General features: G+C 36.9%; 1 protein-coding gene across 2 annotated transcripts in view; it reads left to right on the plus strand.

Annotated features, from left to right (window-relative positions):
- The window catches only part of LOC122791088 (nuclear receptor subfamily 5 group A member 2-like), a 643,734-nt gene that overhangs the window by 557,979 nt on the left and 61,685 nt on the right, over positions 1–24,070 (plus strand). For both annotated transcript variants that reach the window (XM_044058884.1, XM_044058885.1), the window contains exon 6: positions 20,878–21,025. In XM_044058884.1, coding sequence (XP_043914819.1) covers positions 20,878–21,025 — 148 coding nt within the window. The remainder of the gene's footprint in view (positions 1–20,877; positions 21,026–24,070) is intronic.

Here is a 24,070-nt window from a genome sequence, read left to right on the forward strand (position 1 = left end):
GATTCAGCTTAAACTTCACCCCCCTATCCCCACCTACCATATGCCAAGCATGCCTGACATCAGCCCACTGCCTAGTATCTCTAGAGAACAGGTCATCTGTGCCCTCACCAAGGCCATAAACATGGCCTCAATGGAACCAGATAATATCCCAGGTTGTTTACTAAACAATTTAAAACAAGACCTAACAGATCCACTTGGTGTTCTGTTTAATCATAGCTTGAGAACTGGCTATTTTCCTGCAGAATTCAGTGGCCATCAACTGACCCTGGGAAGTACAAGCCCATAAGTTTAACCAGCATCTGTAAGGCCATGGAAAGAACTACAATGGACCTTATCAACCAGAACATAGGCACCCTCCAAACACTGCACCCAACCTAGTTTGGCTTTGTTAAGGGTAGATCATGTTTATTAAACATGGTAGATTTCTTTGAGAATGTCATCAAAGCCATGGACACACCATAACTCCACCTTGCAAAGGCTTTCAACACAATCCCCCACTCTGGCATCATTGAGAAACTCTCCTAGATAGGGATTAACCCTTATGTTATTAGATGGGTAGCCAGTTGGCTCACTGACAGAACACACACTGTCAAAATTGGTGACTCCACCTGCACCAGTAGATCACCAGTGGAGTACCGCAGAGTCTGTGCTGGGCCCCTTAATCTTTGGCATTTATTTCTCAGAAGTCCAGGCCAAAGTAGATAGCCTTTGGCTGACCAAGTTCATTGATGATTGCAAACTGGCAGCAATCATTGAGTCACCCAATGATATCAACATATTACAAGAAGGGCTTACACAAACAAATGATTGGTCACAAAGCCAGGTCTAAATCTAAATGCAAAAAATGCATTTTTATTCCCTTTGGCAAAATGGAATTCCCAACAAATTACAATACTGACAGCACCCCCCTGAGTTCCAACCTAGTGGTGTGGGACTTGGGAACACAGGTTGATAGCAATCTGAACTTTGACCACCAACTTTCCACAGTGGTAAGGAAAACTTTCTATGTATCGCACCTCATAAGTAAGGGCATAACATACAGGTCATGAGATGTTATAACTCTACTGTACTCAACCCTCATCAGACCACTAATAAAGTATAATGCACCCTTTTGCATGTGCCTCACCAGACACCTGCAGCAGCTGGGGAGACCTCAGAGGTTTCTCACTAAGAAAATACAGGGACTCCAAACTATGACTTACATGGAAAGGGTGAAAGCTCTGTCACTTCACTATGTATCTTATAGGCTGCTTAGAGGTGACTTGTGCGTGGCCTACAGGGCATCTCTGTCCCTGCCCTGATGGAAATGCTGCACATCTGCAAGTCAAATAGCTCAAGACTCGCTCGCTCTAGGGATCTCAACCTAGCTTGTGACATTAGCACATCATGCTGGAGATATAGATGTGTCTCCCAGAGACTGATGCTTCTCTGGAATAGACTCCCTATTCACGTAAAACAGAGCTCCTCACTGACCCTATTCAAATGCATCCTAGATAATTGGATGGGAGACCACAAATTCACCCTTGGGGTGTCCTCCATGTCCCTTGTGGACAGGAGTAGCTGGTGTTGATTACAGACTTGCTCTGTTCATAAATTTGTTCCACGAACTACCCAAAAAAGAACAAATGGGGATACTTGGGATTAACATGGTTAGGCTTGTAAAGGCTCTAGGGCTACAGCCTAGTAATCTCCTATAAATCGATGAACCTATGAAAATTCAATCATCTCGGTGGTGTCACATATTTTTTATATCTATATCTATATATATCTATATGCATCCAAAGATATATATATATATATATATATATATATATATATATATATATAGAGAGAGAGAGAGAGAGAGAGAGAGATGGATATCAAATCTCTCTCTCTCTCTCTCTATATATATATATATATATATATATATATATATATGCACATACAGCCAGACATGGGTGTCAGACACTCGATCGAATGGACATAATGATGATACCCAGGAGATCACCATCAAAATATTGAATGAACAAACATTGACACATTCTGCGTATGCTCTAGGGATTACCCTGGAATGGATCAAATAAGCAGCAAGTGTTTTTGTAGGGAGGTAAGAACCCGTTCACCCCCCACACCCCCTGCTAATTATATATATTAACTCAGAGACTATCAAATCAGCAGCAAGTGTTTTTGTAGGGAGGTAAGAACCCCTGTACCCACCGCACCCCCTGCTAATTATATATATTAACTCAGAAACTACAGAGTCCCTGGGGAAAGGGAATGTTCCCCTACCCAGGGACTGTCGATCTCATACACATCAACTATTTCTCTGTATTGATCAAATGGTGTCGATGAAACATTAGCTCCAATCACTTGGGTGTCCAACAACCATGTGTGTATGTATGTATATATATATATATATATATATATATATATATATATACATGCAATAAGTTTTTTCAAAGTATGTCTCATTAGTGAGGATTCACACTTTTTTCCCCCCTACTTTATCTAGACATCATTGAGGCTCATTGGCACGATTTCTGCCTTACAGCTATAGGGCCTTTGGTTCACGTACTATCTGTTTAGAACTTGTATTTTGTCCTTTGTTATCTGTGGATTTTCCTCTGTAATTCAGTTTTCCTCAAAGAAACATGAAATTAATTGGCTGTATTTAGCCGTGCCTTGTGGTCAGATATCATAGTGAATCTGTGAAACAGCTCATGTAACTAGTTAATACATGATATATATATATATATATATATATATATATATATATATATATATATATATATATATATATATATATATATATATATATATATTTACAAGTCACCCATTTTCATTTTATCATAATGTATTTCTAACTTATTCCTGAAAAAAATCTTTTTGCACTGACACAAAAATTCATAATATAATGATCTTCAGTAGCACGAGCCTATATCATATATTCAAAGTTTTATATCTTCGAACATTAAATTATCGAATTTAAATGTTCGAAGTTATAAAACTTTGAACATATGTAAAAAAAAAAGAAAAAAACCCAAACCCAAAACTAACGGCTGTAGGGAAATCTTCCCTTTACTGCACTATAGTGTGGTCTTGGAGTGGGTATATTTAAAGAGTAGGGGGTGTGGGGGTGCCCCCCTGCCTATACTAGTCAGGTAAATTACGTTTGTTTGTTTTTTTAATTATATGTTCAAAGTTTGAAACTTCGAACATTTAAATTTGATTATTTAACGTTCAAAGTTTTCAAACTTCTAAAATATAATACAGATCCCAATAGCACAGTCAAAAAAAAAAAAAAATACTCCACTGCATATTAAAAGTGTTCCAGTGTTATTTCAGCAAATCGACATATCTTAATAAGAAACTGCCACACAGTCTATACTAGTTTTGTTATAAAAACAGCTGTTTTTCATTACCTTAAAGGTAAATAAATTAAGTAAAGGTGGAAGAAAGAAAAAACTGGAAAAGATTTTTTTTTGGCAAAACTCTGGAACATTACCTGGTACATATACATTGGGAAATAAGCATGTCCAATGTCTGTAGGTCAAATGTTTTAAAACATTGTCAGTCTTCATTTGTTACACATGAAGAGATGAAAAAGCAAGGAATCATTTCCATAGTTTTTCAAAACTCATTTCCATATCTCCCATGAAAAAGGGATTGTTGTATGTGTTTTTATGCACGCAGTTCTATATTTTTGCCAGGGTTCCCCATTCAATTGCTTGGGTACTTAGGCTTTGTTATAAGATGAAAACAATTTTGTTGCTTGTACCTCATGAATGCAAGTTAAGAGAACCTGAATTTCATGTATTGGAAGACCAGCAGTTACCAGTGAATTTCAAATCATGTTTTATTTTTTTATATAAAAATGTTGAGAAATATATATGTATGTGTTAAACGTGGCATACAACATGTAAAATAAATAAATTAATAAGACATGTATGTAAAAATATATGAATATGCCATATTTCTATAAGCATTGCTTTTATGTTACACACACTGCTAAATTATAAATTATAAGTTTCTACTATTGCATATTCAAAACATTTTACACATTTTATTACCATGATTTTATCATATTTATTGCTGTGACTTTGATTATTGATGACTAGGTTGATTAGTCACGTGATCAATAACTTTTTAGTGGGTTAGTTCTGATGAAGTCCTTTTCAGTGTATGAACAAAAGCAGTCAACTTTTTTTTTAAACAGCTTTATTGAAAACATTAATATATTGAGGAGATATTTTCAAAAATATTAAATAAGTTGAATTTTTTTAAATTACAGTATTTAAAAAAAATTAATACAATAACTATAATAGCACAATAAACTATGTACAATGATGTTCACTATATATCGAATAACAAGATCCAATTAATTTAAGTTTGGCAGAAAAAAATACATTTTCACATTTGTAATATAATTTTGTATTCCTTGTAGATTTAGATTTGATAGTTAACATTTCTAACTTAGATATTTCTAAGAGAAGACCTTTAAACTCATAAAATGAGGAACTGATGAGGAATTCCAATTTCTTGTAATTATTTTCCTGGCAATGGTTAGTATAGACCAGAGCAATGAATATTTGTTTTTATTTATACAATCTGGGACAGGTGTATTGAATAATACAAGTGACTTTGTAAGCATAAAATTGTATATAAAAATTGCCTGTAACAAAGTGTTAACTTCTTCCCAAAATTTCTTTAATAGTACATCATCATCTTCTTTCGGCCATTCCCATTAGGGGTCACCACAGCGGATCATCTGTTTCCATTTCTTCCTGTCCTCTGCATATTGCTCTGTCACACCAACCACCTGCATGTCCTCTCTCACCACATCCATAAACCTTATCTTAGGCCTTCCTCTTTTCCTGTTACCTGGTAGCTTCATCCTTAGCATCTTTTTCCCAATATACTCAGCATCCCTCCTCAGCACATGTCCAAACCAACATAATCTTGCCTCTCTGGCTTTGTCTCCAAACCTTCCAACCTGGGCTAACCCCCTAATATACTTATTCCTAATCCTGTCCACCCTCATTTCACCCAGTGCAAATCTTAACATCTTTAACTCTGCCACATCCAGCTCTAACTCCTGCCTTTTTGTCAATGCCACTGTCTCCAACCCATATAACATAGCTGGTCTCACTACCCTCTTGCAGACCTTCCCTTTCACTCTTACTGGTACTCGTCTGTCACAAATCACTCCTGACATTCTTCTCCATCCAATCCATCCTGCCCGTACTCTCTTCTTTACCTCTCTTCCACACTCACCATTACTCTGAACTACTGAGCCCAAGTATTTAAACTCATCCACCTTCGCCACCTCTACTCCTTGCATCCTCACCATTCCTCTGTCCAACCTCTCATTCACACACATATATTCTGTTTTAGTCCTGCTGCTCTTCATTACTCTGCCCTCTAGAGCATATCTCCATCTCTCCAGGGTCTCTTCCACCTGTTCCCTGCTCTCACTACAGATCACAATGTCATCTGCAAACATCATAGTCCACGGGGACTCCATAGTACACAGTCATAAAATATTTGATTCCAATCAGCATTTGTTGCTGCATTACATCTCCAGCAAACAATATTTTGTTTAGTTATCTTACTCATTTTCTGAGGTGTGATGAAAGATTTATGTAAAAATCTCCATGTGAATATTTTCCATTTAATGCAGGAAGTGGTTTTGCTGGCTGACTGAAGAAAATTAACTTTGTCTTTTTCTGAGGGAATAAAACTATTGATTACTGAAAATAAATTCCAATAGTTATTTGAATATACATCTAGATCTTGCTTAATTGCTTTATAAATATATTATATACTATTTTTCACTGGTGAACTATTATAAGTGTATAAAATCAAATATTGAATAAGTTTAGGTATTGAATTTTTAGTATTTGAGGGGATTAAAATTAGCTTATCTAGAATATATTTTGCAAATCTCACCAAAGTAGAGTGTTAAGGTTATATTCATCTATAAGAGCATTAATAGATTTTGCCTCATTTTTATTTAACAATTGATGCCAAAACATTAATTGTTTTTGTTTAAATAACAACATTTTAGAATGATCTGCAGATAGAATTATGCCTTGTGTATAGGCAATAGGGAAGATGAGGAACAGACATTTTTTAAAGATTCTAAACCTTAATATATAGTTTTAAAGGCCCTTATAATTAAAATTACATAAGTAGATTTAAGCATTTGAATGGAATGATTGGAAAAATACTCTCTTAAATTCCATATAAATGAATTATTTATTAACTGTGGTAGATGTTTGTTATCTTTGTTTTTGGCATGTTGGGATAAATTTAAAATAATTTCTTTCCATTTTGCAAAATACTCTCCATCTATAAGATAAACAATTGTTTTAATAACTGATGAAATTGAATAAAGTTCTAGATTTGGTAAAGATATACCTCCATTTTCCCAGCTGTACATATGATAGGACAATGCAATTCTATGTTTTATTTGGATGCCATAAAAAATTCTTAATCATTGTGTTAATTTTTTTAATAAAAGAGCCTGTAGGGGGAATAGAAATAGATTGTATTATGTATAAGATCTTCGGAAGCAAGATCATCTTTATAATGGAAAGTTTATCATCCATTGTAAATAAAATCTTGTTCCACTTACTAATTAGAGTCTCTATTATTGTTATACTTTTACTATAATTTAGGTGTAAGATGTCTTTAATATTAGTTGCTATAATTAGACCTAAATATGTTATTTGTTCGGGCTGAGGTATATATTTTTTATATTGGTCATGCATTTTGTAATTTTTGGAACCAATTAGAAAAATCTGTGTTTTAGAGTTTTTAAAATTAAGACCAGAACTTTTTTGAAATATATCCATATTTTTAAACAATTCTTGTAAGGTAGGGTTAGTACCACCAAGAGAGATTAATACATCATCAGAAAAGATTTGGATTTTTGATGTTTCATTACAATTTAAACTATATCCTTGTATATTATTGTTATCCCTTATTAGGTTAGCCCAAGGTTCCATAATTAATGTGAATAAAAGTGGAGATAGAGGGCAACTTTGGCTGGTTCCTTTTACAATGGGTATGTTCTGGGATATACTTGTACCTATTTTTATGTAGGCTTAACTTTCATTACATAATTGAGTTATAAGCTTAATAAAACTATTAAAAAAGTTTAAGTCCTTCAGTAAGATAAAAAGATAGTTCCAGTTAACTGAGTCGAAGGCACAGTTAATATCTAAACTAACAAGAGTCAAATTATTCTTTAAGGCTTTTACTGATTCAATTAAAGTTATTGTTCTTTTGATGTTATCATAAGAAGTTCTATTAATTATAAAACCTGGTTGATCCATATCTACCAGGGATGGTAAAAATGTTTTAAGTCTATCAGCATAAACAGACATGAACATTTTATAGTCTGTGTTTAATAATGAAATGGGCCTATATGAAACACATTTTAGAGGATTTTTATCAGACTATAGTATGGGGGAAATAAATGTGTACTTCCAAGAGGGAGGTATAATGTTGTTATTTTGAGCTATATTAAATACTGTACGTAGTAGAGTTAACATTTTAGCAGGCAAAACCTTGTAGATTTCAGAAATGATGCCATCATTACCAGGAGTTTTATTTTGCTTAAGTCTGGTTATTTGATCTTTTACTTCTTTAAAATATATTTGTTTATCTATTAATTTTATTTGTGCTTCAGATAGTCTGTTCTTTATATTATAATGTATAAAAGATTGAATATCTTTTGCACTATTAATGCTATTATTGGGTTGATTTAATTTAAAAAAAAATCTCTAAATTCACTTAATATATTTGGTAAACCAGATGCCATTTTTTTTATGGAGAATAGATTTCTTTAATATGGTTTATATAATCTTTTAGTCTTGTTAGCTAGCATATTCATGGTTCTAGGTTTTAAGCAGTCAACTTTTGTAATTAAATTGTACTTAAACTAAATTTGGTGTGCTTAACTTTCAAGTTGGTGGTTTTTAGACAGGTTCAAGGTCTTAGCATAATCTTTTTGTTTATCGGTCTCATTTGTTATTGCTCACTTTGTTGGTTCCATATCATCTAACCAAATGTAGTATGCATGGGCCACCATTATTGAACTCTGAAATCATGAAAAACAGGCTTGTTTAGCATCTTTTTGATGTTAGAAAGGGGCCGAACAAGCTTTTTTAAGCAACTCCAGTCTTGAACAGAACAGCAGCAGAAGCTAAAACAGCTTAAACATGCATAGCAAGACTTCATGCTGACACACTTTTAAGCAAAAATGAGACAGAAAAAAGTAGCTACCAACTTTTAAAGCTGTTTGCTCTTAACAGGGACACCTCACTCTGCCGGATGTCTGTGTGGCAGCATTATATGTTTTACACTGCTCCTACATTCTTTTTTTCTATAACTGGTGGATGACTAAAAAATGAAAACTGAACCAACATTTAATAAAGTTCCACAGTCAATGCAGAGTAATCTATGTACTTTCATCTCAGCAAGTTGCCTCAGTGGGCAGGTACTTCATCAGACTGGGTTTCTCCACTCATAACTTCTGTTATGTGTTCCAAACATGGATGATAAGATTCACTTATTGAACTTTGCTTCACACTGCTCTTGAGGTGAATTTCTTGTCATTTATGAGTTGAGCATATAATATAATCTTCTATGATGGGCTAATACAGTCACTCATACTGGCTTAGATATGCATCTAGTGGTAAATTCTCCAAAACAGTAGGAAAATAATCAAGGCAAATATGAAGCTGTTATTCTCTGCAAATGTGCACCAAAATATGGAACCTCATATAATTTCTGATGTGCTCCCAAAAGGGATGGTTTCATTTGTAATATGCATTTACCAAATGTGTTTCAACAATTTTGGATTTTCTGTTATGAAATGAGAGATACTACATTTTATCTGCTGTGCTATAGATTAAAATATAGTAGCATCAGCTTCGATAGAGGAAGGGTGAAGTGGCGGGTGAGCTGTAGAAAGGCAAAAAATCTTTTATGTGGCTTAGAGACAGTGGACATTGCTTACCAGTTAGAATTGATTCAATGATGAAAGTTACTATTAAGAGATCATAGGTGTCAGTGGGTTCCTATTCTACTGTAGCCATTCTATATGTTGTAGCATGTGATACTCTCTATAGAATTTAGAGGTTCTGAACTATTTAGATATGAAGGACTTTAAGAAATTCCAGGATCATCCATCTTATGGCAGAAGTTGTTTACCTGGCCTGTCTGAGTTGGGAAGCACTCCAGGGCACTCAGAGTGTTGTTGTTGTTTATTGTCTAGAGGGCATAGGATTCAGTTTTCAAGCTGTTATTCTCTGCCATAAATTAGGCAAGGTTAACAGTGCCCTGTATAGCAAATGTAGTAAAATGTCCCTATAAAGTTAATATTAGGTCTGAAACCTGTTAAACAGCATGGCATTGTGTGGAACTAAGCTTAGAGCAGCTACCTTGCATATGGAATAGCACTATCGTATCCTAACACTATGTAACACCTTGCCCTTAACCCCAGAAACTACCTTAGGAGAATCCTGTTAAAACAAATCATTAATCCTAAAAAGTCCACCCTCTTACATAAAAAGACAACATGGATATACAGTTTTGAAATGTCTCTGTGGACAACTTGGTAGATTTGGAGAGACTAAGTCAATGTAGCAATTATCTCATGTTCTCAAACAACCATTTAATCAAAATAATAGAGTATGAGATTGAGGTTAAATATACAACTTCTATCCATCCATCCATCCAACCACAACCCCTTTTCCTATTTTGGCACATGGGGTTGGATGTCACTTCAACAGTGACAGTCATCTAGAGCAAAGGTTCACATTGCTTGGTGGCACAACTTTCTTGGAGTTTAAAATCTTGTATACAAATGAGGTTGTCAAGAATACCCACAATACATCACTCACACATACTGCTCACCACATACACAGATTCTCTTATGCTGAGATGCTTTAACAGACCTTCCCAAATTTCAAAGACCTACATAGCCACCTATTGGCAGAACTGCTGCACAGCAGTCACTAAAACACACACCAAAAGCAACACCAAAATCGCACATTAGACCAGTGGCATGCGTAACATATTTGACTCCCAGAGCTGAGAATTCCAGCTGCCTGGAAATGGAAATTTTTTTTTCAACACATCCCGCAAGTGTGGAGAATTTTTTTTCCTAACACTCTCTCCTTCTCTATGTCAGTCCTTAAGCACAGCCACATTGATGATCAATATCATTCCTAGCGAAGTCTAGCCGATCTAGCTATGCCACCACCCCCCTCCAAAAAAGAAAGAACATATAGTTATCAACAAAGCAATACATTTTAAAGTTTAAAAAAAATCTTGTTTGGCTTGACTTCAGTCCAGTATGAAGGACTAATGCTCTGAACTGCTAACACGCTGCATCCAGTCCCCAGGGTACATAGTTTCTTTATTCTTTTACCTTCATTTGCTAACTATATGATGTTGATCAAGTCTCTTAACCAGGAAGTACTCCTGGGCGCCATTGAAATTGAACCATTTGTCCAGAGGGCTTACAAAATCAACAAATAAGGAGAAATTAAAAAAATAGTAAATAAATTATAAAAGCCGTAGAAGGGGTGTGTGGATAAATAATTAGGAAGATGCATAGAAGACGCTAAGCTTTTGCACAAAATAACCTGTGACAAGAACTTAATACCACCTAACCACATAGCCAGAAAGTGATCTCCAGCTGGGGCATCCAGCCCCCCCCCCACAAATTCCTTAAAGGCCTTTCTTCTGTATCTACAAGTCTTTAATACCATTTAAGGACTTCAGCCTGACATTGTATTATATTCATCTGTGGTTTCTATGAGTTATGGGAAATAACTGTGAGAGTTATAGTTTCTGAGGCTTACATAAATCAGCCCTCTGCAGGTAGATAGCCAGTACCCAAAAATAGGCCTTTACGAGGAGCACATACTGTACCAAACATTTGGGCACATTCACTACAGCATGGCAGATAACTTTGCCTGATCAAAATTCCTAAAGCACGTGATATTCATCAACTTTTATTACCAAGAAACAGGGACAGGAATTGAACCTTGCAAACCCTTTCTCAACCATCCTGACCAGGTCTAACATTCCCTGTAGATCAAACACATTTGGTGACCTAACAACCTCAGATAACTGGCCAATGTATGTAACACCAATAGCTGTAAAAAAAACACTGTAATCTACTGGTCCACGTGAGGACTCCACATGGCCTTTGAACAAACTTAAGGATGGAACATTGTACCATTTGATATAGACTGAATCGAGGTTCAATGCATGTAGCCTCATAAAATTAACCCTAATGGCTAAGGCTTGTAAAACTGTTTTCTCAACTGAAAAGCCTGGTTTGGTGAGACAACTCTTATACACAGAGTGGAAAAAAACACATCAGACTTGTAAATATTTCAAAATGTCCCTCACTGGCAGGCCAAATTTCTTTTACGACTAGGCAAAACTGTACTTATCAAATAAATCTAACATATATTTTTATTGGTATATGCCAATCTGTCATCCAGTATGTCCACCAAAGTGTCTCATACGCTTTAAATGGAGATTGCACCATATGAGATACGTATATGCCAAAATTTGGATATCCTTTTATAACTTATATATTTACTTATTGGCTATTTATATCCACTAGCTCTTTAGTTAATGCTGAGAGGATGTATGGTATGAAAGGATTGCCTGATGGGGAAAAAATGGCCTAATAGCTTGCCCTCAGTACTTTCCCAGAGGAGAAAATTCTATTCTAGAGTGGATTAGTATGTGTGGCAAGTCACTGCTTTTGTCATATATCAGTACGCACCTCATCTCCCTACTTCTGAGGTAGGAATAAAAGAATCTTAGGTATGTGAATCTTCTTGTCATCCTATACTGACATTACCATCCATCTCTCAATCTCTTACTTTTTCTCAAACAATGACACACAGACAAGAGTATGAAGCATGTTTAATGATATATAACAGTTTATTGTAAAAAAAAACATTTCTAGAGCAGATACTTTACCCCTCCAAGAGGACCTCAACTACTTCCATACATAGACATGAAAAAATAAGTGCTCCCATTGTGGTTTCAAATCATACACAGTTTTTCCTACAGTACCTCTAAGCAGTGTTAAACCTCAATACTTAGGACACCCATCATTTAAAGGGACTTTCTCAGGGAGCAGAATTAAGTTTGTCTGCTTCTGCATTAGCTGAAAACAGTTTAATTTTAGTCTAATTGCTTTTAGACCCTGAGCATTTCTGGAAGTTGTCAAGTGGCTCAGACTGCTTGTATTTCTAAACCAGTGACCCCAAAAGAGAGTACATTTACTATACAATAACCAGAAGTGTTTTTCTTGGGTCTTTCCATATAGACATATACAGGTGTGGGGGGAGTAAAGAAAAAACATTCCAGTGTTCATCTCAATACAATGTGTGTACATCAGGTTCACCGTGTGTGTACATTAGGTTCACCATGTGTGTATATTAGGTTCACTGTGTGTGTACATCAGGTTCACCATGTGTGTACATCAGGTTCACCATTTGTGTATATCAGGTTCACCATGTGTGTACATCAGGTTCACCAAGCTCCAGCGTATAATGGAGCTTCTTGCAATGCCAAGTCATGCAGCTCTCAGACTTACCTTAGAATAACCTTGAAGTCTACTTTCTTGTTTGGGAGTGGGGAGCTAGTTTATAGGATAGGCACAAGCAATGGCTGAGCCAGCTACTCCTCTGCAGTAAAATGATTTTAAAATTACTGTGCATTTCCCTCCTGTTACTCCTCTCAAGCTTCCTCCTTTGTATTTCCTCCAATCCAAATGCACATTTATGCACACAGATACACGAAAGCATGTATGCAAAAAATGCAGCTTTTCACATTTTGAATGGCCTGGGAAAATGGAAAAATCATTCAAAACTACATGGAGCATTGAAAAATGTAAGTGCAAGCCTGCCCAGAATGTTTTATTTAAGAAGCGCCTCCTTTGCTGTTTACACCTGGGGTGCCCCCCATCTGTATGCCTGTGCATAAGCATGCACCCAATAGACTCCCAAGATCAAAGCCCATATGGTAAACAATACTTTACCTTATACTCTAGTCATTGGGAACTCCATTGTGTGACACACAGATGCTACACTCACCAGGTTAGTCAAGGAAACGATAACAGTTAGTTGTCTATCTGGAGCCAGAATCTGCAATATCATGCATGCACTCAGGTCATTGTATACCATGTACCAATATGATTCTATCATAATGACCAAGAGATGAACCTTTGTAGATCATATGAAAAGAGACATAATGGATCTCTCATAATATGTGTCACAGATAGTTACGAGCCTTGCATTGGGCATCATTCTACCTTCACCAAGGATGCTGCCACAGTATGAACATAAAATGATTGATTTTAATAATTGGCTTAGTTTCTATTGTCAGTCTAGGGGGATCCAATATCTGTCAGCATGGGATACTTGGTCAATAGCCCAGATTGCCTTGTCAAGGATGGTCTGCACCCCCCTCCCCCCCAGGCTTTTCTTCTTTAGCTATGATTATATTTTTTTCTTGAGAAAAATACTGGAACTCCTTTACCTGCCATTTTCCAGTGTTCCTCCAAGTCTCTGTGCAGGCTACCCAGGGCAGTGATTCACACCAGTCAAACATATTGCCAGTGAATGAGTAAAGTGTTTTTCATGCTATGCTTCCTGCCTACTGTTGGATACTGCAGTTACTTGCACTACCAATGTGCCAACACCTACACAAATGCCATGGCAACAGTGGGATGTTGATGCACATTCCTGGTTACTAAATAATTTCTGAACACAGCAGTCAGGTCCCATTCTGTGAATTATGCCTTGTACTGACCACTGTCCCTTTAACAAACTAAGTCATCTCTACTAATTCAGGAAACTTAAACAAGCTAATTTTCTCTACTATATGTCATCAGTTCTAACATATATATTCATACTTAGAACAGTCTTCTTAGTATCATAGCTGGCCATTCAGTGACCAACTGCTTGTAAAATCCAACTCACTTGTTCCATTTACTGACCACTTGCTTACTAATATCACTTACTATCTGATTAGCAACTATGCTGTGCAACAACTGCTACTGGGGCAGGGTGACTTTGGAGTGATGATTGCAATCACTTTAGCTCTGTAATGGTGAAATCATCCAATTGTAGAGATATTGTGAGTTTTTTTTAAACTTGAGCTATTGATTAGTATGTAGTGGAACGCTAGAAAGAAGAGACAAATATAAATTTGTTACCATGTGATATGAACATGGAACACTTGACATTAAGAAGGTGAGAACTATGTTTAAGTAGGCATATTATTTGATAAGTGAGTGTGTGAGATAGCCAAGGAATGGGGTCAATAAACATGTCAGCAGTCCTTCCTTCCTATTTCAAAGTTTCATTACACTCTGGAGATTAGGAGTGATATATATTTCACTACTATTTGATAGGCAGAAGTTCAGCACTTAAACTAACAGTGATTTTAACAGATTCAGCTTAAGTGACGTTTGGTGTTTGGGTCTCACTGAGCACCACTTTCACGACTACATTTTTGGGAAGGGTTTAACTCCAAGCAGAAAGCCTTAAAACAGTTTGAAATACAGTTTAATAAAGGCTGTTCAAGAACTACCTGGAGTGTCATTCCTAACTTTAAATTTAAACTCAGAGGGTCATTGAGTGCCTACATTTTAATATACTAATTCTGACATCTTTCTAATCTATCCAAAGAAGTCATATTAAAAAAATACTGCACCGGCAAAGTCAGCACCTCATGTTGAGGAAAACAGCTGTGTGAAATGTAAATGAATTTGTAAGATTAATATGAAGAACCTCATCAGCAGTATTAGCTGAGTTGCCTCTGTTAAACTTTCCAAATGTACATGCATCTGTTGTAGGAATATCTGTTTGAGCCAGTAAAGCATAAAATAATATATACTTTACTCATTTGTTGGGTATTTCTCTGTTTGGTCCTTTTAAAATATGGGAACTTTTGTTCTGATCAAAGTGCAACAAATCACTAGAATGGAGGTTTCCTCACAATATATAGATTTCTGAGCAGAATCATTTAGGGGTAAATTTTATCATTTTAAAAAAATGTTATATTTGTAGGAATATCTCTACCACTTTCTAAGATTGTGCTTTTGATAAAAGCATTTCTCAAATCCATCTGCAGTTTGTGCTCTTAGCCTGCCCACACTTCATGCAGTTGTATATCACCACACTATGCGTATGTATGAGTTTGAGAAATTTGCTTCAATCTCACTTTACAAGATAAACAATGCCAGCACCTCAACAGTATCTTTGCTATGTCTGCCTTTGCAGCACATTTTACTGGGTTGGGTCTGTATTAGGTGTCTTAACTTAAAATTAGTAATTGTTTGTGATATTCAGTTTCTCTTCTATATCAAACATTAATTCCCCTCAAAAAGTAGGATCTAAATAGATGGCGAAATCTATGCATTTCAAAGGGTTAGAGTCAATGCAATAAAGATTAACAATCTCCCCAACTCCAGTATGTAGTTATTCTGCCATAACATGAATCATAAACCAATTCTTTTCCAGATATATGCTTAGGAAATTTATTGATAACAGTGGTGTGAAATAAATGGATATCTGTAACAACAGATGACTGCACTAAGCATACCTCTCAACCTCTTAGTGCAAGAAATCAGGACAGAGCCCGACAAAATGAGAGGCAAAAGCCCAAACATAGGGACATATTTTAAATATTACTCTTACAAACTTAGAAAGTTGGTATAGTAACAGAGTTTGTTTCAACATACCTTTTCTGAAAGATTTGAAGTCTGAAACTCAAATGTATGCCATTATTTAGTAACTTCAGTACTCAGATCTTCCAAGTGATTTGCCAGAAAACCACACATTTTATGAGGAGAAAACCAAAAATATGAGCCAAAAATCCAGACATTCTGTGAAAATCTGGACAGTTGAGATGTATGTCACTAAGCATTTCAGCCTGCTGTGCATGTTACTTTGGATTGTGCAAAACAAATGCAGTTGCTGGCATAACTCCAAAATAAAACAAAACATCATTGCTATGCTGACTTTAGCAGTTGTCGAGTGCCAGCCAGAGCAGACTCTGTAATTGCATCAAACACACCATAATAAACATGACAGCATGATGTGGAAGGAGCTAAAGTCTTTTCTTCACTATGGTGGTAGCAGGGCTGGAGGGTTTCTATTATTCCATAAATGTAGTATTAAACTTCATGTCTTGTGGGTCCAGACAGGCATTATTCCATAAATGTAGCGTTAAACGTCATGTCTTGTGGGTCCAGACAGGCTAAATGTTTATGTACGCACTAGGATGGAAGGTTAGGGGCTAATCTCAAAGTTCAATTTGTTGAAACATAGCATGTTAAGACTACATATTTGTAAAGCTTAATTGGTTAATCATGACTTAATGTAACTCTGCGAGACAGGACATAAACTGTATAATTCCATGCCTTTTTCAGAAAAAAGTTAAATGTTTACATGCTATAATGTGGCTAAGAGTATCTACTGATTCCATTGACAGCAGCACCGTGAAATCAACTAATTTTGACTGTAGTTTGATGGACTGATGTCTTATTGCTTGGTAAAGTCTGATCACTAATCTTGCAAAACATTACATATATAGCACACATAGAACAAGTAGTCATTGTTGCTCACATATATAACATATCATCACCAACATAATCATCATTATAATTGCACACATCGTAAACTTCTGTCCTTGATCACATGCTTACTGTAACATATGCACTGCATTATCTGTTTTTCAAAAGTTCCAGAGAAGATAAACTTCTAAGATTATCAAATCCCTCTTACGGCAAAGAGTGAGATGAAACTCTGACTTTGGCCAAGGCAACCCAAGTTTGATTAGTGAACTGGGTGACTGATGGAGTGGCAGGGAATATGGCTACGTCCATCCTGGGGCATAGACTATTTTGGTAAAGGATGATAACTCATTAAACCTTGATGGAGGCTAGGACATGGAGGAATTGCCAAGTTGGAATGTTGTATGACCATGCAGCTGGTTTATAAGTAGTCTGGGATGGTTTTGATCTTTGTTATTGGACCAAGGAGGTGGGGGTTCCTAGGACCTAGGATAGACACATTATTAAAGCCCATGCCTCATTGCCCATCCAGTCTCATGCTCCAGCATCACAACATCTGAGAGGTAGAGCCTTGGAAAAAGCCATGGCCTACAGGAGAATATATGCAATGCTACTGGCTGCTAGCTCTATTCCATGTTTCCATTTTCCCTCTTTAAGCCACCAGTGCCCAAGGGGGTCTCACCTCGGGGAAGGTAGTATCAACAGCAATAAATTAAGAGAATTAGCAGCTGATGGTCTTCTGCAGGCATGCCAGATGCCAAGCACAAAACAAAAGACAAACCCCAAACTTTTGAAGCTAATCACTATATGAGACCATACATATTTTTCTTCATTTGGAACTACTGACATCAACTTAAAGAGGAGGTTTACTCACAATGTGCGAAGTACATGGGAGTAGCAGGAATTATGAGTCATCTAACTGTGGTCTTTCACAGCCCAGACTGGATGCTCTGTTTTAAACCTCTTAATGGAAGTATGAATGCTGGGTAGCTGTGTAACTGTATCAGCTGTGCTCAACTGCATATCTGCTAAATACTGGTTAGATGAAATGACATTTTGTTAATGTAACTAACAAAGTAAAATGACATCTGATCTTATAACTGAGAGCTTTCCGACTGTAATAGTTAGGAATCTCAGGCTGTCTGCATGAAATCAGTTTACTTAGTCAAATGCATCCTCATAGTGCACACGGCGTTCAACACAATATTTTTACCTCCTGAAATCCGTTATTGTTTTGCTTCCTTCTCATTAATGAGATACTCCTTTTGTTCAATATGCAATGTCATGTTCTCTTTGGTGCTGAAGGTAATTAAAACAGGTGGGCACAAACATTCCAAGGAGGGAGGGAGGGAATAAGATGACACAGATGGCAGCTGGCTCGGGGAGGGCTATATACACTATGAACTCTGTGTGGTTCCATACAAAATGGTAATGGATGGTGGGAGGTATGGTATGTTATTAATTGGGAATTTATGCTGCCATTGTTTATTAATACTTTTTGTTTGCCTTACTCAAAGACCACAGAAAGAAATAAAATATGTAAGCGTTAAGAAAATGGAAAACTAACATCACGTGAGATTGTATCTCTCCCTTAGTCCCATTTTAATTCTCATATACTACTGTCTATCTCAGCAAAGCATCACTTCATATACTGCAGAAAGCAAATAATTCATTTCATGCAGTTTATTCCTGCTTTGTGAAAAAAAAACTGCATCTGGTTTCAGAAAATGATAACATTTGCCTTACATCTGCTGGCAGAACCTTCCTCTCGCACAAAGCTAAAGGAACCTGCACAGATGGCTTCATATTTGTTTTGCCGGGGTTAAGAATAGTTTATGCATAATGAAAGAAACAATGATCTGCAAATGAAAACTAACTGTGCACAAAAACCTTTGTAATGACTTTTGAAAATCACAGAAAAAAACTCAATTTTGATTTCAGAGGTGAAGTTTCCCATACGAAAATCAACATGAGGGCCTGTATTTATAGTATTTAGTGTGAGAAAAAAGAGAACCCCTGATGCTAATGGTGCTGACTGATACAAACTGTGAAACACTGGATCTGAGCTGTATTTCAAAACACTGCCATCACTAATTAATATAGGTGTGGTTTTGTTACTAAAATATTTCCAAACCACTATACAAAAAGAATGCAACAGAAATTACCTTGATCTGGAATATTTAGGGCAATCTAAGTGATTGCGGAAAGGATGCATTCCATACTATAGCTGCAGATGGCTACTAAATAAACGTATCTGTAAGATCTGCTGTGGATGTTTTCTGTTACCAGTTCCTTCTTCATCAGTATATATTTCAAATACTTTTGTATACAGGAACATGAAGCTGCAGATCAGAGTTCTCATCTTCTTAGTTCAAGAATCAAGGACAAAGTCAAAAAAATAATGGGGTTCAAAGGCCCAGATCAGGAACAGCTTTTAAATATTAGAATAACTAGTTTTGCATTAGGATGCATGTTTCTGAAGGACATGAAGTCTGAAACTGAAATGTATATTATTATTTAATGACAGCAACTGTCAGCAATATGCCATAAAGGCATACATTTTATGGGGAACAGACCAAAAATATGGAGCAAAATCAGGAACATTCTGTGCAACCTGGTACAGCTAAGGGGTATGCTGTAGACTACAACCAAAGTGTTAATTAAATAAATAAGGACAAGTAAAAACACTTGATTTACTAATAGCATCTGTACTTATGGCTTTCAGTATTAACTATACCACTGAAAAAAGCATGCCAGATTGTATCTAGTAAGAAAGCCAGGCTGTCCTGTACTTCTTTGATGACTGGCCTATTGAAAATGACTCCATTTATCATATTGGACTGAACACAGTGATTGCTTTGGACCGCTGCGATTTGTTTTAGAGAGTTTTCCCATTTCCTTCTTTTGAGTGCCATGGAGTTGAAATTTCTAAGTTTACGGCAGTGGTTTTGACTGCTACCGGAGCAAAGTTTATCTTACCATTTTGATGAGCTGGGATCACTTGAGTGATTTTTCCAGCCATTGCCTGTTGATAATAGATAATGTAAGGTTCAAGCCATGTGCATACATCATGTACAAAACTGGCCACAGCAACAAAAGTAAAAACAAATCCTACTTTTTTTTTTTTGCTTTTCTTGTTTTTCAAGGCTGCTTACTTTCAACTATGCTCCCAGCTTTATCTGCATGCCTGCATTCTTCTAGGTGCTCAACTCATAAATGCTTTACGTCTTAGATAAGGAATATTATTTACAAGCGTAACAATGATAGTCTAATAATAAGTTCATTGCTGGCTGAACCCTACTAGTGCAAACCAAAGTCATCTGGCTGATGGCAGACAGATAAGGGATACCTCCTCCATAGCACATAACTCTTCTAGAAATCTACTAGCCTTATTCCTACCTCTACAAGGAATGACTAGACGTGGAAGCAGAAAGATTCATTAGGTGTGCTGGACCATAACCTAGAAGTCACTACACTGAAACCATCTTCTGCTGTGCAACTAGAGCGAAACGTTCATCTAACAAAGTGTGGGCAGGAAAGAAGAGAATCTGTTAAAAGTCTGGACGTGGTCTTCAGGAACGTGGTCCCTGTCTGTGTCTGGAAAATAAGAGCATGCTATAGCCTGCCCGTCAGTAGTGAATGCAACAAACTGCCTAGATCATCCTTTGTCCATCAATACCTACTGGTTTGATTTATATCAGGGGAAGAACTACAGTCACTCCACATCTGCATGCAAAAAATGGACTGTGTTAAGCAGTTTTAATGTACAGCCACGTAGAAATAAGACTGAAGCAAGCATGTGGATGAAAAAGTAAATGCAGTTTGCTATAAACTTGTGCATTATTACAGTTGCTAGTAATGTTGGTCTGGTCCAGAAATATTAATTGATGTTAATTGTTTGTAAAGATTTTATGAACATGACAAAAAAAAAAACTTGTATATATGAAAGATAAATTGAATACGACAAATGTAATTGTATGCATAAACTGAAACATATATGGATGATAAAAAAGCTGTGAGTTAATACTGGTTTAGAAACATTATAATCTAGAATTGGTATATTTGGCTACACTGAGTATCACAGATTGTGGAACAGCAGGCCTGTGTGGCATTTTTGTGATCTGCAGAGACTAACACTGATAATATCAAGGTGGATAAGTCAACGTCAGTTTTACTCAGTTCTTTCTAGCTGTAAAGTAGATAATAATGTTTCATGTCTGGAGTGTGCAAACTAGGTGAGCAATAATAGATTTTGGTTCTATTTTTAGGTGGAAGTATCAACAATTAGAGCCCAGGCTGGAGCAACTTTGAATAATCTGGTACTTGTAACACAAGAGCTGGTATCAAAATTACAGTCTTTACAGATTGATAGAAGAGAATTTGTTTGCTTCAAATTTCTGATTCTTTTCAGTCCAGGTGAGTACAAACATATTTTATGATATAGTCTTTAGGCAACTATGTCTGTTAATATACCTTGCCTGTCTGACACAGTCTTGTACAATTATATAGCTTTGATTGCACATTGTCTAGGGGTTTTAACTTCTTTGTCTAACTATGCATGTCCTTCACATGTAAATTGACTTATTTTGCATTTTTTGATATTTTAAAATTTGATTAGTTATCCAGATGTAAAATGAAATAGGTAATCTCAAAAAATCGGACTTATTGTAGTCTAACTGGAATGCTATGGTGAAAAGTCTAATTTCTAGTGAATTCTGTTCATCTTTCCTTATGTACCTGCATATACAGTAGACTGCAGCAGAGAGCAGCTCATCTGACATTGTTGAAGCACTATATAGAAAGGGAGCTTGAAAACATTTATTAATTTTGTATCATGTTGTACACACTTTTCAGTCTCTGTAGTTTTCGCAGTGGATGAAGGTGGTATGAATGACAGAAGTTGCAAAAATAATAAAAGTTATCAAAACTAACTAGGAATGGAAGGAAAAAATATGTACCAGATACATTTCAAAGAACAGCAACTAGCTATCATGCCTATTAGAGCTAAAGAGCGTTGTTTTCTAGAGTTAATTTATGACATCATATGGAAAAAATATGGAAGTGTTGTCTAGGATAAACCCTATAATTCAAGAATGTCAAATGTGCAGAGGATGAAGCCTAAGCATGTCACAATGTGCTGAAATAGGGTTTTACATTTCAGGAACCGCACCTGCGGCAGACTTCAAGGACCACCACCATCCGACCAGTTGGCATGGATGCTAAGTACCCAGAGTGACATGATTTGCTTGTAGTTAATACTTCTTAAAGAGCACTGAATTATGTGACATGTTGTTGCTCTATTACAGGTTCCTAGGCAGATACTAAGCTAACAACTACCAGGGTCTTTACAAGCCTAGCAATGCAACAGAACTAAGTTTTGTGCCAGAGTTCCTTGGATGCCTATATGGTGGGGTATGTTAGTGAAGAGGTAGATAAGGGTTATCTGTGGGGGGTATGTTAGATGGAGATTAATTTACTTACTGTCAACCTCTGTCCATCACAGACATGGGGGCCAGGCCAGGGGTGAATTTGTAATTTCCCATCCAATTGTCATGGTTTCTTTTGAACAGGGTCTCTAGATGGGGAGCTTACTCTATAGAGCAGGGAACCTTTGAGACACATATTAGTCCCTCCATGTTGCAGACAAAATTCAGGTCCTTGGCGCAAGTGTTTCTGGTGTTGTTTGTCTTGTGGATGAGCAACAGATCCAACCTTGGTACAAGTGTTTCTGGTGTTGTTTGTCTTGTGGATGAGCAACAGGTCCAACAGAGCTGGATCTGATGATGCCTGATATGCTAGGCATTGATCACCTCTCAGTAACCTGTAGGAGACTGAGTATATAGACAGGACCTTAAGATGATCTGTGTAGGTTCATAGGTTGGTACTAGGCTATCAGTCCTTGGGTCTAGACAAGCCTAGCCATAACAATCTCCCATCCAATCATCAAAGTTCCTTTGAAGAGGGCCAAAGAGGCATTCTGCTTCACATGTATGGGCAGTCTATTCCAGAGTCTGGGGAGTCTTTGAGTCAGGAACTTATCACTCCAGCATGTTTTGTTCATTGTGATGACAAGGTTTAGATCCCTGGAGCATGTGTCTCTGAGGGATTGGGATTTCTTTAAGTGTAGCATGTTCAACAGCTCTGGGTTTTACATGGCCTTGTATGTTAAGCAGAGATCACCTCTGAGTAGACGATATGCGACAGAGTATAGGTGGAGTTTTTTTAGAAGGTCAGCATAGGGCATCTGCTTTAGGCCTGTGATTCTTTCAGTGAGGTATTTTTGCGGCCTTTCCAGTTGTTGCAGATGTCTTGAGAGGTACATACCAAATGGGGCATTGTATTCTATAATGGGTCTAATGAGGGATGAGTACAGTGGGACAATGACCTCCTTTTTTCTGGATGAAAAGCCTTTAGTGAGGAGGTGTGTCATGTAGAAGGACTTCCTGACTGTTGTGGCGATGTGGTTATTGAAGGTGAGACCACTGTCTACCTGTGTCCCTAAGTCTCTTATCACACTTTCAGTGTTTAGTGTACTGCCACCTATGTGGTAATTCTCGGGTACATGTTTTTTTCCCAAAGGGGATAACTATGCATTTCTTGGCATTAAGCTTGAGTCCATGGTTCTGGCACCAAGCATCTGTTTCTGTAAGACCCTTTTGTAGGCTATCCACATCATTTGGGGATTCAATAAAGGCTCCCAGTTTGCAGTCATCTGTGAACTTTGTTAGCCAGAGTGTAGGACAGGGTATTCATACCCTGGATTCTCCTGGTGAGAAACCTTTGAGGGTATTCCAATCATTGCAAGTGCCTGGCTAGATACATTCCTAAGGGGTTATTGTACTCAATGATGGATCTGATAAGGGCTGAATAAGGTGGTACTATTACTTCTTTGGAACTGTATGCTATACCCTTGCTTATGAGCTGGGCAACATAGAATGATTTTCTTACTATCTTGTTTACATGTTGGTCAAGCACCAAATTATTGTATGCATATGTTCCCAGATCCCTAACATTTGGGTCAACTATTCGGGGTGTTTTATTGATGAAGTAATTAGCTTGGATGGACACTTTCCCAAGTGGCACTATAATGCATTTCTTTGTATTGTGTTTTAATCTGTGGTTTTTGTACTAGTCATTTGTCTATGTTAGACCCTCTTGTAGAATATTGGTGTCATGGGAGAAATCTGTGACAGCTCCCAAATTTATAGTCATCTGCAAAGTTGGTGAGCCAGAGGCCTTTGACATTAGCCTTGCCTTCCAAAAACAAGATTCCAAACAGGAGCAGGCCCAAATCAGATCCCAGAGGTTCTTCACTGGTGAGCAGTCTCTTGGTGGAAGTGGTCTTACCACTCCTGACTTCTTGGGTCTCAACTGTAAGAAAGCTGGCAATCCAGCAGGTTATATAGAGATTTATGCCTAGTTCTGAGAGTTTGCCAACAATACCCGAGTGGGGTATTGTAT

This window comes from Protopterus annectens, chromosome 16.part0, assembly GCF_019279795.1.
Source record: "Protopterus annectens isolate FY-2018-M chromosome 16.part0, PAN1.0, whole genome shotgun sequence".
NCBI lineage: Eukaryota > Metazoa > Chordata > Ceratodontiformes > Protopteridae > Protopterus > Protopterus annectens.